The sequence below is a fragment of the Porites lutea genome, chromosome 3 (assembly GCF_958299795.1).
Source record: "Porites lutea chromosome 3, jaPorLute2.1, whole genome shotgun sequence".
Classification (NCBI taxonomy): domain Eukaryota; kingdom Metazoa; phylum Cnidaria; class Anthozoa; order Scleractinia; family Poritidae; genus Porites; species Porites lutea.
Window position 1 is genome coordinate 35517801 of NC_133203.1, and position 18408 is coordinate 35536208.

The 18408-nt window shown below is 40.4% G+C and overlaps 1 protein-coding gene across 1 annotated transcript in view; it reads right to left on the bottom strand.

Moving 5' to 3' along the window:
• The window catches only part of LOC140932211 (uncharacterized), a 117071-nt gene extending 98999 nt beyond the window's left edge, over window positions 1–18072 (bottom strand). The window contains exons 1-4 of the mRNA XM_073381847.1: window positions 17718–18072; window positions 14475–14792; window positions 7707–8033; window positions 2457–2804 (exon numbers count right to left, since the gene is read on the bottom strand). Coding sequence (XP_073237948.1) covers window positions 2457–2804; window positions 7707–8033; window positions 14475–14792; window positions 17718–18072 — 1348 coding nt within the window. The remainder of the gene's footprint in view (window positions 1–2456; window positions 2805–7706; window positions 8034–14474; window positions 14793–17717) is intronic.
• Window positions 18073–18408: the final 336 nt, after the last annotated feature.

The window sequence follows — 18408 nt, forward strand, 5'->3', positions numbered from 1 at the left end:
TTTCTCTTGTTCAGGATTCTCTATATTACTAAAGCAACCAAAGGCTATCACTTCGACTTGACTCTCGGTTTCAGCCACTCATCTAGGTCGCTAAGGTCAACTTATTTGGGCTGTAGCTTTAACTTTTGGCTGCTTCACCTTACTGCAATTTTTGGAGGTAGCTTTGTAACAATCTGCTGCATATTAGTTGCTGGTCTAAAGCCTGCTCCATGAATGATCTCACAATGTTGCGCGAGATGTAAAATTGGTTTCATCCAGATTTGCTGATATCTCCAGGAACTTGTTGATCTGTGACTTTGAAATTAGAGCTGGGTTTCCAAATCGTTCAGTCAGCTTTTCATACTACTGCACAAAAGACTTATCTTTTGGACGTTCAGGGACTAAGTAATTTCGCGGCACGCCATACGCATCTGCTCCGATAAATGCTAGAAACGTAACAACTTTGTAATCCGCCTTGACATAATTCGCCCCAAAATACAATTCCACTCTTTCGATATAACTTGCAATATCTTCTTTACCTTTCACATCCTCTCCAACTTGACCTACAAACGCCATCCTCGTCGCCAAAATTGTAATATTCTGGTCTTAAACAACAACACCAAACGAACCATGATTTGCCAGTCATTCTTGTAATGCAACTGCGCATGTGCAAAACCTGCCCTAACATATAAGCGGTCTGGAACCTAATATATTACTCAACCCAGATGCTGGATTCTGATTCGGCTATTGTATGATGTGAAACGATTATTCAGATAAAGGAGGGTGTAACGATTCGCCGTCCCCTGCGTGGGCATCGCGACAGAGTTACTGTCTGGCACCTAGTAATAAATAGCCGCACGAGTAGAAATATAATTTATCTTATAGTTATTTCAAAAACAGAAGTAAACTTTACAGTCCTATCGCCCTATCCGTTTAAAAGGAAATTTCAAGAGCGCGTATTTATGGAATTCGCAGTCCACCTGTTTCGGTAGAGTACGACTTTTCCTGCCCTATTCACAGAACTGAAGGCGGATGATTTAAAACAATAGCAAAAACAAAAATATCAAAAACTCATGCACGAACATATAATTTCAGACCCTGTATCCAAACGGCGTAAACCTTTCCCTGTTTCAGACCCAAATGCTTTTAAACAAAGGGAGTACCCTCTCACCAAAACAAATGGGCTATGACGTCATGGTTTGCTGGTTCATTTTGATAATATTGCCAAATATGTCCTTATTCTCAATGGAACTCAGCGTAAGTTAAGAAATCACTTGCAAATGACAAAATCATTGCTTCATGTCAAACAGATTTGTTCCCCAAACATTATATGAAAAGTTACAGAGCAAAAAAAAAAAATTTTGAAAAACGTTTAGGCTATTTGAGTTTCAAAAACCTCAGTGTTAACGTAGGAAAAGAACTATTCAAGGAATTTTTATATCTAATCTAGCAGGCAAAAATAAGAAAAACCGTAAACGCCCAACAGGAACCACAAAAGTACCCGCTTTGTTCGAGTTTTTATAAGTTTTTTACCGACCGCCGTATTGCAAGGATCAAAGGGTTAACAATTTACCTGCTACCCGGACCGATTTAATGCTTATTCAAGGACATTTTAGAAAACAGTCGCCATAGAAGTAAGTGAACTGTATGTTACCTTGGTTTTGTTAATTTAGTCCGTTCTTTCGTTTCCTTTTAAACAGAGTTGAAGTAGCTTAAATTGAGTTGGTTTCAAGAACCACGTGATTTCGCTTGTATAAACTTTTTGCTTTTATCGCTTTTTCATAGTTTCATGTGTCAATTATTTGATTACACTTTTTCAATAAGACATACTTGTACAATTTGATTTCAGATCGAATGAAATTACTGTTATACAATTGCCAGTTATTCTTCGGATTGGATTCTCCGTTTTCTAATGAAACACTCAGTTGCAATCAGTTTCAACCCTGAGCTTGTCCGCACATGACATGACTCCTTTTGCATTTGCTGGGTTAGTGTTCCTTATAAGAGGCTAATAGGGATGTGCCGCTGGTTGGGGTCCCATTTTCAAGACTGAATTGAATAAAATGGGGTCGCACATTTTCGGATTTTTTGGGGTAAGACAGTTCTCTATATTTATGGTTAGCAAACGTACCAGAATGTTTGTACTGCAGATGAAAAGTAAAGTGTTTTTCATTCCATCTAAAAATGAGTCAATTCATAAAAATAAAAAGCGACTAAGTTGGGATCGCGAAAATTACACATTTATCCAAAAGTGACTAAGATGCAGTTTATAATTGTCCATATAATAGACTATAATGGGGTAGGGTCTCTGAGAGGCCAGCCGTACGTACCCAGCAAAAATTTACCCAAGTAAGCCCCCCTCCGGGCTTTTGAGCGGTTATTTTTATGTTTCACTCAATTTGGTGGCCTTTTCCACTTTTTGAATTTTGATAAATTTCGTGACACAAGACCTTTAGATATCACAGGAGTATCAGTACCTTCTTCTGAAGGAGGAAATACTTTCAACTTGATAATTGAAGACCTGGAAAAGCTGGGGTCGTACTCGTCGCAGAGCCAGTGACATTTATACTTTCCCTCGTCTGCTTCAGTAACGTTAAAAATGGTGAGAATGAAATCTTTTTTGCATCTGGTGTTGGTTCTCCTTTCCTGTATATCATACTTTTCACTTTTCACTATTTTCCCTGAGTTGTTGTTAAAATACCACCCTAAAGAATTGTCCCAACAGTCGCTTGGCCTAACACCTACTTCGCACTCTAAACTGATATTGAAGTAGGCTTCCACCGAAACCGTGGGAGAAAATCTCTGCGGAGCTTTAGGCAAGAAACCTGTATCAGATGATAAGAAGATATGATGACCAAATATTATTTTAAAATGGTAACCATTTTTTCGTGCAACCGTAAGGGGTAACATTCTTACTCTTACCCTCCCCTCCTGAGTATTTGTGACAATCTATGGGGAATCACAACGCTTTGGAGTTTTTACGTGTTGATTTTGTTTATTCCAGTGGTTCCCTCTTTTGCGACTTGTCTCGTCACGCCATCTTTAGAGACGCTCTAACGATCGGTTGATCGCTTGACAGCTTGGGCTACGCCCAGATCGGTCTCCTTTAGGGGTTTAATTCAAAATTTCCGACGAGCATCCCCTCTCTTTTCATATGCAGAGTCCCCCCCCCGGGTGTTACGGACAGTTTGCTTTGGAAAGAAAGCCCTTTCATTTTCTACCCGCTTAATAAGGTCACCCCGTGAATACAGACACTCTCTTAGTACGGTCCCTTCAGTTTTGGGATTTACGGGGTTTGACTGTATTATTTCTGGGCGGAGAGTATCGCTTATTATTAAAAATTGAATTATTAGAGAATGCAATTCTAGAGCTCTGATTGGCTTAGCCATCATGGTATATGAGCCGTTATACCATGCTCTTCAAACATGGTAACTGTACGCGTCTGCTCAAAATTAAAAACAAGATGAAAATGGGTTGGTTTACAAATAAAGTTGGGAAGAATTCTCGATATTTTGTGGGCGTTTTTAATAGAGTAATTATTCCACTCGCGCTTGTTGGATATGAGATGATTAGAGCCAACTCGGTGCTACGCGCCTCGTTGGTTACCTACCTATGTAAAGCACACTCGCGGAATAAGTGGAATAATTGTTAATTATACCGAAGACTTCGTTATGTAGAGGTTCTACTGAATTTCAGGTGAGAACACTCCCCTCTCATTAATGACTGTCCTGTGCTTGATTCCTCAGGCAACATCATATGTGGCCGGCCGGGTTGAGTTTTGTTGCTTCTCACCCTTATTCGGCCATTGCCATCAAAACAACACATCACTCCCACGTTAAACCCGCCAGCTGCGCAGGGTAAATTTGAGCCAGAATGGTAGACAAAGAACAACTATGTGGATGAGCTAGCGCCACTAAATCATTATTTATTTATTTACTTATTTACTTATCCCTTGTGACCCGGGGGGTAAACAAATGAAAGTTCCTGGCACGAAATTTTCAGTTACATTTTTTAAAATTCATTTAGGAATAAGTTAATCTGTTATTTGAAACATGAAACACCCAATATTAAATTCCGTCTAAATCAAGAGAGAATGAGCTGTCCCTCTTAGTCTTAATGGGATACTTTCCATTGCTTACAAGGGAAACATGGTATTATGTTTTTTATGAACATGCTTCAAATATGGTAGTCTTGCGCATCCGTGTGTTGTATTAGAAATAATAAATTAAATGACTCACAGCGATAATTCAGGTCAATATCCCCTCCTTTTTTACTCGACCAGCCGGTAATGTTGTTCATTCCAGTGCATTTATAAGCCCCTCGGTGTTTTTCTTGGATATCAGCATTACGGAGAAGGGAAATTAAGGTATCCTTTCCATCCAGCTGCTCTGAGATGTAAAAACCTTCAGACCCGTTGATGATTTGTTTGTTATCTGGATTGTACCAAACTACACGAGGACGAGGCCATCCCTTGAAGGTACACTTCAGTTCCATTTCTCTCGTGTCAGGATAGTAGTCAACGGGAGAACTTGTCTTAGATACTCTCTTAACTGGAACTAAGAAGGAATTCTTCGTCTTAATTTCAAAGATCCTAAGTTATACACCCAGTCATTAAACTAGGAAACTTAAGTGACCAACTCAAAAGCCAAACCTACTATGGCGTCTGCGTCTGATTTCACCTTTGATCAGGATTTATGTAAATTAATGTTTTATTTTTTTCTTACTTTTGTAATGTATTGTAATTCTATTTTGTAGTAACCTCTTGATTTATTCAGATTTACCATTTCTCAATCCATCTCTCAATGCCCACAAATAGCAAGAAAAAACGATTTTTTTAAGATGAAAACAACAGTTGCTACACGTGCATCAAGGTACTTAGTACATTTCTTTGACGTTGACTGCACGACTATGAAGTGAAACCTCCTAATACGACGTTTTATAGAGAAAGTGAACATACGATGACCAATTCTCCTTTTTCTTTCTGAACCTGGATAAAGTCCTTAAGAATTCAACTCCAAGAGAAATCGCCTACATTTGACAAATTAAGCAGCTCCAAATAGACGCGATGACATTTGAAAGGAGGCAGATTTAATTTTTTAGCGACATTTTCACTGCCGTCGTCGTCGTCGTTGCTGAGCTCACGATTTTTAAGATACCTACAGTCATCTCTCTTACCGACACCTTCCCAGACGGACCAACCATGTTTTACTCCATGCCTTGTTCATTTTTTTGGCACAAACCTGCCATGCTGGAGAGCGAGGCCCTACGCACTGAGTCAGCCAAAAAAAAGCTAACATCACTTAGAATGATTCTTTTGTTTGTTGTTTGTCATGTTCCTTTGCTTTTCTCGCCCTCCAACATGGCATATTAGTGGAGCAACCAAAGGCTATCACTTCGACTTGACTCTCGGTTTCAGCCACTTATCTAGGTCGCTAAGGTCAACTTATTTGGGCTGTAGCTTTAACTTTTTCCTGCTTCACCTTACTGCAAAAATTTTTGGAGCTAGCTTTGTAACAATCTGCTGCATTTTAGTTGCTGGTCTAAAGCCTGCTCCATGAATGTTCTTACAATATATGTTACAATATATGTTGCGCGAGTTGTCAAATTGTTTTCATCCTGATCTGCTGATATCTCCAGGAACTTATTGATCAGTGACTTTGAAATTAGAGCTGGTTTCCAAATCGTTCAGTCAGCTTTTCATACTATTGCACAAAAGACTTATATTTTGGACGTTCAGGGACTAACAAATTTCGCGGCACGTCATATGCATCTGCTACGATAAACGCTAGAAACGTAGCAACTTTGTAATCCGCCTTGACATAATTCGCCGCAAAATACAATTCCACTCTTTCGATATAACTTGCAATATCTTCTGTACCGTTCACATACTCTCGAACTTGACCTACAAGCACTATCCGCGTCGCCAAAATTGTAATATTCTAGTCTTAAACAACAACACGAAACGAACCATTTGCTAGTCATTCTTTTAATGCAACTGCGCATGTGCAAAACCTGCCCTAAAATATAAAAGGGTCTGGAACCTAATACATTACTCAACCCAGATGCAATGCTGGATTCTGATTCGGCTATGGTATCATGTGAAACGATTATGCAGATAAAGGATGGTCTTACGATTCGCCGTCCCCTTGATGGGTATCGCGACAGAGTTGCTATCTGGCACCTAAAAATAAATAGTCCCACACAAGGAGAAATTTCAGCTATAATTTACACTATAATTATTTCAAAAACAGAAGTAAACTTTACCCTCCAATTGCCCTATCTGTTTAAAAGGAAATTTCAAGTGCACGTATTTATGGAATTCGCTGTAGACCCGTTTCGGTAGAGTACGACTTTTCCTACCCTATTCACAGACCTGAAGACGGATGATTTAAAACAATAGCAACAACAAAAATATCAAAAACTCATGCACGAACATGTAATTTCAGACCCTGTATCCAAACGGCGCAAAACCTTTCCCTGTTTCAGACCCAAATAGTTTAAAACAATTCGCTTACAAAAGGAGTACCCTCTCACCGAAACAAATGGGCTATGACGTCATGGTTTGCTGGAACTCAGCGTAAAATCACTTGCAAATGACAAAATCATTGCTTCAAGTCAAACACGTTTGTTCCCGAAACATTATATGAAAAGTTACAGGCAAAAAAAAATGAATTTTGAAAAACTTTTAGGCTATTTGAGTTTTCAAAAACCTCAGAGTTAACGTAGTAAAAGAACTATTCAAGGAATTTTTATACTTAATCTTGCTGGCAAAAGTAGGAAAACCGTAAACGCCCAACAGGAACCACAAAAGTACCCGCTTTGTTCGAGTTTTTATAAGCTTTTTTACCAACCGCCGTATTGCAAGATCAAAGTGTTAACAGTTAACCTGCTACCCGGACCGATTTAATGCTTATTCAAGGACTGTATGTTACCTTCGTTTTGTTAGTTTATTCTTTCTTTCGTTACCTTTTCAACAGAGTTAAAGTAGCTTAAATTGAGTTTGTTTCAAGAACCACGTGATTTCGCTTGTATCAACGTTTAGTTTTTATCGGCATTTATTCCACTTTTTCTAGTTTCATTTATCAATTATTTGATTACACTTTTTGAGTAGAATAGAATTTGATTTCAGATCAAATAAAATTACTGTTATACAATTGCGAGTTATTCTTCGAATTAAATTCTTCGTTTTCTTATGAAACACTTAGTTGCAATCAGGTTCAGCCCTTCAAGCTTGTCCTCACATGACATGACTCCTTTTGCATTTGCTGTGTTACTGTTTTGAACCCGAGGGGGAGGGGAGGGGACTTCCGTATAAGAGTCTAATGGGGATGTGCCGCTGGATGGGGTCCAATTTTCACGACTGGATTGACTATAATGGGGTCACACATTTTCGGAGTTTTTGGGGAAAACAGTTCTTCATATTTATGGTTAGCAAACGTACCAGAATGTTTGTACTGCAGATGAAAAGTAAAGTGTTCCTCATTCAATATAAAAAATGGGTCGATTCATAAAAATAGAAAGTTACTAAGTTGGGATCGCGAAAACTGCACATTTGCCCAAAAGTGACTAAGATGGGGTCTATAATTGGCCACAGAATAGACTATAATGGGGTAGGGGCTCTGAGAGGCCAGCGGCACGTACCCAGCAAAAATTTACCCACATAACACCCCCGCCCCCCTCGGGCTTTTGAGCGGTTAGACCTTTAGATATAACAGGAGTATCAGTACCTGGAAATACTTTCAACTGGATAGTTGAAGACCTGGAATAGCCGAAGTTGCAGACATAGCGACATTTATACTCTCCTTTGTCTGCATCAGTAGCGTTAACAATCTTGAGAATGAAATCTTTTTTGCATTTGGTGTTGGTTTTCCTTTCTTGGATAACATACTTTTCACCAGATTTTAATTTCACTGAGCTGTTGTTAAAATACCACTGTAAAGAATTGTCATCACAGTCGCTTGGGCTAACACCTACTCTGCACTTTAACCTGACATTGAGGTAGGCTTTCTTGGAAACCTCGAGAGAAGTAATCTGCGGAGCTTTAGGCAAGAGACCTGTATTAGATGATAAGAAGATATGATGAGCAAATATTATTTGAAAATCGTTACCATTTTTTTGTGCAACCGTAGGGGGTAACATTTTTACTCTTACCCTCCCCTCCTGAGTATTTGTGACAATATATGGGGCATCACAACGCTTTGGAGTTTTTACGTGTTGATTTTGTTTATTCCACTGGTTCCCTCTTTTGCGACTTGTATCGTCACGCCGTCTTTAGAGACGCTCTAACGATCGGTTGATCGGATGAACCCCGCTTCTCTTACCTCCCACCAATATGGCCTGTGCTACTCAGGGTTGATTTCAATAGCTATTCGGGGTCTCGTTTTCTCTTTTTAACAAACACACAACAGTTTACATTGGAATCTCGATATAACGAACAGCTGAACGAAGACCCAAAGGACTGGCAAAATATGCTCGCTATAAAGAGGTTTTGTTATATCGACGTTCCTTTTATTGTACAGTCAAACCCCGCTCAAGTCTGGAAACCCGCTCAATGCAGACATCTCATTGTTACGGACGGTTTGCTTTGTCCCTGGGGAAAGAAAGCCCTTTCATTTTCTGTAACAATGACGCCCGGGTGGCCGTGTAATAAACCAGATTTAACTATAAAAGAAACTACACTTTATTCGGCCGCCATGACACCCGGAAAGCATGGCCCACACAAATATCCATGATCCTTTGCACGTTTACAGTAACCGAGAACTTCCGCTAACACAACTTCCGATAGACAATACTATCGATACATTACATCCCTTCCTTTCTTTAGAAACAAACAGACTACGAGAAAACGTCAACAAGGCACTTAACTGCGAAAAATAAATCTGTATGAAAACTGTTCTGCTCGCATTTAATTATCTCAATAAGACTGTTCAATAAAATCTAATAACATGAAACCAAATCTAACAGACTTCAACATAAGTCCAACGTGTCAACAGAGTTCAGTTCATAAAGTACATAGTCCTTGTACTTCTCCGGCATTCTGACAGTCCGCCTTGGTCTTGATGTCGCTATATTCTCCTCCGGTGGAAGAGTATTGGGTGCTTCTTGAGAAGCGGCCTCTGTGGCTTCCGGGGATTCCCCTGGTGGGTTGTACTGCTTAACAAATGAACTGTTCCGCCTGTATTCCACACCCTCCTTTGACCTAACAGTCACCCCACTGCGTTCCTTAGTCTGTACTGTGTATGGCTCACTCTCGAAATTTGCTTCTGGCTTGTCAGACGTTTTCGTGTTCTTCAGTAAAAACAGATCTCCAGGCACTACAGGGCTTTCGGCTGCACCCCGCTTGTTGTCAGCATGTTCCTTGTGGGTGAACTTGTGATTCCAATCACGATCTCTGACCCCCTCATCCAACAGGTTACCAGCGCGCCTCAACTCTGGAAGTTTGGTTTTCAACTCTCTGCCAAACATAAAGAACGCAGGAGTAACACCAGTGCTTGTTTGCGGTGTGGTTCTATATGCTAGCAGAAACTTCGGCAGTTCTTCAGGCCAGTTTTTTCCCTCAACGTCAGCAACTTTCAAAGTCTTAAGCAGAGTTCTGTTCTGTCTTTCAACATGTCCATTGGCCTTTGGCCAGAGCGGTGGGAAAGTCAAGTGTTCGATTCCGTGATCAGAGAGAAACTTCTCAAACTCCGCACAGCAAAACTGAGGACCATTGTCAGACTTGAGTGTAAATGGAAATCCATATCTGGAGAATATCTGTGTCAGTATATCCACCACTCTCTTAGCTGCTGTTGAGCACATGATCGCTACCTCGTAGAATCTACTGTAATAGTCTACGACTACGAGCAAACTTTCTCCAGTGGGAAGGGGGCCCATCGGGTCTATGGCTATGTCTTGCGAGGGTCCAGTAGGCGGCTTCACTCTCTTCATGGGCTCAGGAACCTGGAATTCACCTACGACTTGGCAACCATGACAAGACTTACACACCTGCTCCGCGTCTGAGTCAATCTTTGGCCACCAAACCTTTGTCCTTAAACGTGCCTTCATTTTTACGATGCCCTGATGTCTCTCGTGGGCAAGACGCAAGACTTCTCCCCGTAAAGCCTTCGGAACAACAATTCTTGTGCCGCGCAAAACAAGTTTGCCTAACACACAATTCATCCTTGACACACACATAAGCTGTCATCCTACATCGATACCAGTCTTCACTTAAAATGTACTGTCTCAGGCTAGCAATTTCTGGGTCACTATCAGAAACCAATTCGACTTGTTTCGCTGTCAGGGCAACAGGTAAGCTTTCCTCAGCGACTGCCTTGACAAAGTCAAATTCCTCCCCAATTGTGTCTTTAGGGTTACATTGATTGAGTCTTGAGAGAGAGTCTGCGATATTCGCTTTGCCCGGCCGATAAACAACTCTGTAGTCATACCCCTGCAACCTCAGAACCCAACGTTCGATACGTGCTGATGGTTTTGAAAGCCTGCCAAAAATACACTCGAGTGGCTTGTGATCAGTTTCAAGTTCAAATTTGCGCCCGTACACATAAATGTTGAACCTCTCACAAGCCCATACTAGGGCAAGGGCCTCTTTCTCGGTCTGGCTGTATCTCCGCTCCACTTAAGTTAGGTTTCTGGACGCGTACGCGATTGCTCGCCACTCGCCGTCTTGAAGTTGAGTCAGCACTGCACCTAAACCCTGTGGACCTGCATCGGCAATAATACGTGTGTTACAGTCTCCTCTGAAATATGCAAGCGTAGTGGCCTGTGCAACTAGCTGTTTCAACTTCTGGAATGACCTTTCCTGTGCTTCACCCCAGATGAAAGGCTCATTCTTCCCCAGGAGGCTCCTGAGTGGTCCTGCTTCTTGCGCGAAGTTGGGAAGAAACTTTGCAGAATACTGTACAAGCTGAACAAATGACCTGACCTGTGAAGCATCTTGTGGAGGGCTTGCGTTCAAGATGGCAGCTACTTTCTCTTCACTGGGCGCAACACCTTGCCTGCTCAGATCATGACCGAAGAATGTAAGCTTGGGAAGACGAAACTGGCATTTGTCCCCATTCAAGGTTAGTCCTTTCTCTTTCAATCGGGTCAGTACAGCATGCAAATTCCTGCCGTGTTCCTTTATGCCACAACCATGCACAATCAAATCATCTGCCAAATTAGCCACTCCCTCGCAACCATGCAAAACATCCGCCACAATTTTCTGGTACTTTTCACGCGCCGATGTTACCCCGAATATCAAACGTTTGTACCTGTACAAACCACGGTGTGTAACAAACGTTGTGATCTCGCGCGATCTTTCATCTAATCCTTCAGCTTTCCAACCCCTGTAAAAACCTCTCTATACTTCTCACGGATGTCGGCATCACTTCCTTCAACAGTTAATGAGCACACGCACACCGACCTTTAACACGCCCAACTTCTCTGCAGTGTTCTTTCCGAGTAAAGATCTTTCTGGACCTTTAACCACTGTGAATTCGTCCACACAACTGTTGCCACTGATCTCGCACACAATCTCAGACACAAATGTCCCAATCACCTCAATAGGATCTTTCTGACCATAAGCAAACAACTTTTTGCTTGATTTCTTGGACTCACACTGAACACTCTTCTTCTTCAAAACTTCCCAGGTTGCTTGATCAATGACATTGCACGACGCTCCAGAATCAATAAGTACCCCTGGTAACGTCACTCCTCCAACCTTCAAATCAACTTGACTACCACTTGTAGGCTGACTGACTCCAACTGTAAATGCATAATAATCTTGTTGTCCAGTGGCTGAATCTTCTGATAGTTGATAGGCTCTACCCCGTGTATTATTCCTTCCCTCGTCATCCCTTGTAAGACGTTTGCGTTCCTTTGTTTTGCAACAGACTGAAAAATGTCCAATCTCGCCACATGCATTACATTTCTTGCTACGGGCAGGACAATTCGGGTCACGTGCCATAAGGTCAGTGTAATTACAGCGAAAACAGCCTCTTACTTTTGTCTCCTGAGAACCACCCGACGGTTTAACAGGCTTATTTCCTCGGTTTCTACCCTCCGCTGTCCCTTTTCCTTTTCCTTTGCTGTGAGGTTTGCCGGAAACAGCATTCACCTGACCGGATGACTGATCCATAGCCTTGACCTGCATGTTCACTGCTTCCTGCACACGAGCCAAATCTTGTAAATCCTTCAGAGTAGCATTTGTTTTCTCAAGGAACTTACGGCGAAGTCTGGGGTCCCTGCATCTCTCAATAAGCTGATCCCTTATTGCCTCATCAACATTTTCAAACTCGCAGAAGATCGCTTTCTGCCTTAACCGACAAACAAACTGATCCACCGACTCTCCAGACGCTTGCTCCATTTGCCTAAACTGATGTCTTTCGAATTGAACGTTCAACTGCGGTGCAAAATAATTATCCAACAACTCCATACTCTCAGCGAACTGCTTGATTTCCGTACCGGTCAATAACGTTTAATAAAGCTCCTGAAAATTCAACCCTCCAGTATGCGACAGCAATGCGGTTTTCTGTTCATCTTTCGTAATCCCTTTTGCCACCAAATACAGATTGAACGAGGGTTTCCACAACTTCCAGCGAACTGCAAGGGTGTTCAGATCTTCCTTTGGATTGAAGAGAGGAAGGCTGGCCACATCAAGTAGAGGAACAAACGTCGCGGTTGGCGAAGCTTGTGAACTTGAAGCTGTACTCGAAGTGGTTCCAATGTCGTCCGTCATCTTCTTGACAAAATACTAGGACTTTCCGCACAAATGACTTCCAAAACATCCACTACCTCTCAAAAGGAATTGAATCCTCGTCGCCAATGTAACAATGACGCCCGGATGGCCGTGCAATAAACCAGATTTAACTATAAAAGGAAGTACACTTTATTCGGCCGCCATGACACCCGGAAAGCATGGCCCACACAAATATCCATGATCCTTTGCACGTTTTCAGTAACCGAGAACTTCCGCTAACACAACTTCCGGTAGACAATACTATCGATACATTACATTTTCTACCCTCTTAATAAGGTCATAAGGTCACCCCGTTAATACAGACACTTTCTTAGTACTACCCGTTCATTGTCGGGATTTACGGGGTTTGACTGTATTATTTCTGGGGGGGGGGGGGGGTGGAGAGTATGACTTATTATTAAAAATTGAATCATTGGATAATGCAATTCTACAGCTTTGATTGGCTTAGCCATCATGGTATATGAGCCGTTATACTATGCTCTTCAAATATGGCCGGGGGGGACTCCCATATGAAACAGACGGGGATGCTCGTCGGAAATTTTAAATTTAACCCCTAAAGGAGACCATCTAGGTGTGGCTCAAGCTTTTTCTGACCCCTAAAGGAGACCAATCTGGGCGTGGCTTAAGCAAATTTTGACTCCTAAAAGAGACCGCTTAAAAACACACAAAAACGACATGCAATGAGTTTTAATGATATAAAGATATAATCATCGAATGCTTTTATCTAAAAGTAGTTTTTAAAAGCATTGTCGTAAATCTCAAGTTCTTCGCGGAACCCTAAACGAGACCTTGGCGGCTTAAAATATTGGCGTTTTGCCCGGAACACCCTAAGCGAGACCAAAAACCAAAATTTACACCCCTAAGCGAGACGACGAGCATCCCCGTCTGTTTCATATGGGAGTCCTCCCGCGGGAAATATGGTAACTGTACGCGTCTGCTCAGATTAAAAACAAGATGAAAATCGGTTGGTTTACAAATAAATTTGGGAAGATTTCTCAATATTTTGTGGGCGTTTATAATAGAATGATTATTCCACTCGCGCTTGTTGGATATAAGATGATTATCGCAAACTCAGTGCTACGCGCCTCGTTGGCTAACTAACATCTCATATCTAACGCACTCTCGTGGAATAAGTGGAATAATTGTGAATTATACCGACGACTCCGTTATATAGAAGTTCTACTGAATTTCAGGTGAGAACACTCCCCTCTCATTAATGACTGTCCTGTGCTTGATTCCTCAGGCAACATCATATGTGGCCGGCCGGGTTGAGTTTTGTTGCTTCTCACCGTTATTATGCCATCGCCACCAAAACAACACATCCCTCCCACGTTAATCCCGCCAGCTGCGCGGGGTAAATTTGAGCCAGAATGGTAGACAAAGAACCACTTTGTGGATGAGCTAGCGCCACTAAATCATTATTTATTTATTTACTTATTTACTTATCCCTTGTGATCCGAGGGGTAAACAAATAAAAATTCCAGCGTCCATTTAGTCTGAATGGAAGAGGAAGGTGGCACGAAATTGTCAGTTACATTTTTTAAAATTCATTTAGGAATAAGTTAATCTGTTATTTGAAATATGAAACACCCAATATTTAATTCCGTCTAAATCAAGATAGAATGAGCTGTCCCTCTTAGTCTAAATGGGATTCTCTCCATTGCTTACAGGAGAAACAGGGTATTATGTTTTTATGAACCTGCTTCAAAGGAGGTAGTTTAGCGCATCCGTAGTATTAGGAATAAGAAATTAAATGACTCACAGCGATAATGCAGGTCAATATACGCTGACAGTTCAGTCGACCAGCCGGTAATGGTGTTCATTCCAGTGCATTTATAAGCCCCTGCGTGTTTTTCTTGGATATCAGGATTACGGAGAAGGGAAGTTAAAGTATCCTCTCGATCCAGCTGCTCTGAGATGTAAAAACCTTCAGATCCGTTGATGATTTGTTTTTTGTCTGGATTGTACCAAACTACACGAGGACGAGGCCACCCCTTGAAGGTACACTTCAGTTCCATTTCTGTCGTGTTAGGATAGTAGTCAACGGAAGAACTTGTCTTATCTACTTTCTGAACTGAAACTGAGAAGGAATTCTTCGTCTTAATTTCAAAGCTCATAAGTCATGCACCCAGTCATTTAAACTAGGGAGCTTAAGTGACCAACTCGAAAGCCTAAGCTCCTTTGGCCACTGCCCACATTTCACCTTTGATCAGGATTTATGTAATTTGCTGGTTTTCTTCTTCTTGTTTTTGTAATATATTTGTAATTTTTATAGCAACCTCTTGAATTAGAGTGAAAAAATATCAAAATCTGAAATGTAAAAATCTGAACCACCACGATGTCAACGTCAAAACACAGTTGGTTTTAACATGAAAACAACAGTTGCTGCACGTGCGTCAAGCTTCTTAGTACATTTCTTTGACGTTTACTCCAGGAATATGAAATGAAACCTAATCAAGGAATACGACGTTTTATAGAGAAAGTGAAAATACGACGAGATATTCTCCTTTTTCTTTCTGCCAACTCGGTGCTACGCGCCTTTTTGGCTCCCTACTATCTCATAATACCGAGGAGTTCGTTATATAGAGGTTCTACTGTATTTCAGGTGGGGGGGGGGGGGGGGGGGCAGATAGTGATTTCGTTTTTATTTTTCACTTTTCGGTTTTATTTTTTACGTTTCCGTTTTTGTTTTTTACTTTTCAGGTTTTGTTTTAAACGTTATGATTTTCACTTCGTCATTTTGCTTTTCGGTTTTGGGTTTGGTTTTTATTTTGTCCTTTTCCGTTTTTGTTTTTAACGTTTTGATTTTCGCTTCGTCATTTTGCTTTTTGATTTTGGTTTTGGTTTTGATTTTGATTTTTGATTTTTCCGTTTTTGTTTTTAACGTTTTGATTTTCACTTCGTCATTTTGCTCTTTGGTTTTGCTTTTGCTTTTTTACTTTTCCGTTTTTGTTTTAAACTTTTTGATTTTCACTTAGCAATTTTAATCTATATTATGAAAACCAAAACCAAAACCTTATTATAACATTTGAAAACGAAAATCAAAAAAACAAAAACCAAAACCAAAACCAAAACCGACAGCGTAGACCATCATGCTTTGCTGGAGGATCAATATGGCGGATCAAGGTGTCCATTCGGCGGTGTGCGGCTTTGTTGACGATGTTAGCCCAGGTAAATTATCTGATTTTACCTCCATTGATTGCTCTCAATCATAAATGGTATCTTTTTTCAACGCATCTTTTAATTCTTCTATTAAAGCTATGGAAATCGCGTTAATCGACTGGATCAGAAAGTCCAAGACCAATGCTACAATTTTGGAATATGTTCAAGTAGACGGGATTTTGGCGTGGATTGGAGGTACTAACGTGGTGTAAGCTATCGCACATTTGTCAAGCTTTCATTTACAGTGGATCGTAATGGCGTACACTGATGAGACTGTGAATATCGAGAGGAATAAAATCTTTGAGCATAATGGAAGGATAAAAGTATTGCCATTAAGTTTTTAACACGTGTCGGCTCTCAATCATGTAACAACAATAACAACGGCTCAAAACAGTTCTTATGGATAAAACCTAGGTGAAACTGCTAAGTTTTATGTAGAAGTAATGAACAGTAAGCGACAAAAAGAGGGCAAATTTGGTCACGCGGTATACAAATTCACGTTTACCGTTTGTCTTAGAGGTCACTGTCATTTATTGTTGTTCTTGTAACTCGTGTTCCATCGAAGAACTTACATTTATTACGTCCGTGCGTTCCATAATTTTAAGGAGAGTTGAAAACCGGAGAACCAGAAAAACTGACCTCCATAGCTTTAATAGAAGAATTGAAAGATGCGTTAAAAAAGATACAATTTATGATGCAGAGCAATCAATGGGGGTAAAATCAGATAATTTACCTGGGCTAACATAGTCAACAAAGCTGCACTCCGCCGAATGGACACCGTGATCCGCCATATTGATCCTCCAGCAAAGCATGATGGTCTACGCTGTCGGTTTTGGTTTTTGGTTTTTTGGTTTTCGTTTTCAATTGTTATAATAAGGTTTTGGTTTTGGTTTTCATAATATAGATTAAAATTGCTAAGTGAAAATCAAAAAGTTTAAAACAAAAACGGAAAAGTAAAAATTCAAAATCAAGAGCAAAACCAAAAAGCAAAGTGACAAAGTGAAAATCAAAACGTTAAAAACAAAAACGGAAAAGTAAAAAATCAAAATCAAAACCAAAACCAAAAAGCAAAATGACGAAGTGAAAATGAAAACGTTAAAAACAAAAACGGAAAAGGACAAAATAAAAACCAAAACCAAATCCGAAAAGCAAAATGACGAAGTGAAAATCAAAACGTTTAAAACAAAAACTGAAAAGTAAAAAACAAAAACGGAAACGTAAAAAATAAAAACCGAAAAGTGAAAAATAAAAACGAAATCCCTATCTGGCCCCCCTGGGCTTCCGTACATATGTGGACGGCCTGGTTGAGTTTTGTTGCTTCTTACCCTTATTCCGCCATCGCCGCCAAAAAAATACATCACTCCCACGTTAATCCCGCCATCTGAGCGGGGTAAATTTGAGCCAGAATGGCAGACAAAGAACCACTATGTGGATGAGCTAGCGCACTAAATCGTTATTTATTTATTTATTTATTTATTTACTTATTTACTTATCCCTTGTGACCCGAGAGATAAACAAATAAAAATTCCAGCGTCCAATTGGTCTGAATGGAAAGAGGAAGGTGGCACGAAATTTTGAGTTATACTCATTTCTTTTAAATTCAGCTGGGAATAACTTTATCTGTTATTTAAAACATGAAGCACCCAATAATTAATCCCGTCTAAATCAAAAGAGAATGAGCTGTCCCTCTTAGTCTTAAATGGGATACTTTCCATTGCTTACAGGGCAAACACGTCAATACCTTTTTATGCTGAACCTGATACAAAGGAGGTACTGTTAATTAAGGTGGTCTTGTGCATCCGTGTGTATAAGAAGAATTCAAATAAGAAATTAAATGACTCACAGCCATAAATCAGGTCAATTATCCCTGATTTTTCAGTCGAACAGCTGGTAATGTTGTTCATTCCAGTGCATTTATAAGCCCCTGCTTGATTTTCTTGGATATCAGGATTACGGAGAAGGGAAGTTAAGGTATCCTCTTCATCCAGCTGCTCTGAAATGTAAAAACCTTCAGATCCGTTGATGATTTGTTTGTTTTTTGGATTGGACCAAACTACACGAGGACGAGGCCATCCCTTGAAGGTACACTTCAGTTCCATTTGTTTTTTGTCAGAATAGAAGTCAACGGGAGAACTTGTCTTAGATACTCTCTTAACTGGAACTGAGAAGGAATTCTTCGTCTTAATTTCAAAGCTCATAAGTCATGCACCCAGTCATTTAAACTTTGTAGGGAGCTTAAGTGACCAACTCGAAAGCCTAAGCTTCTTTGGCCACTGCGCACATTTCACTTTTGATCAGGATTTATGTAATTTGCTGGTTTTCTTCGTCTTGTTTTTGTAATATATTTGTAATTTTTACAGCAACCTCTTGAATTAGTGGGAAAAAATATCAAAATCTGAGATGAAAAAATCTGAACCACCACGACGACAACGTCAAAACACAATTGGTTTTAACATGAAGACAACAGTTGCTGCACCTGCGTCAAGCTTCTTAGTACATTTCTTTGACGCTGACTGCACGACTATGAAGTGAAA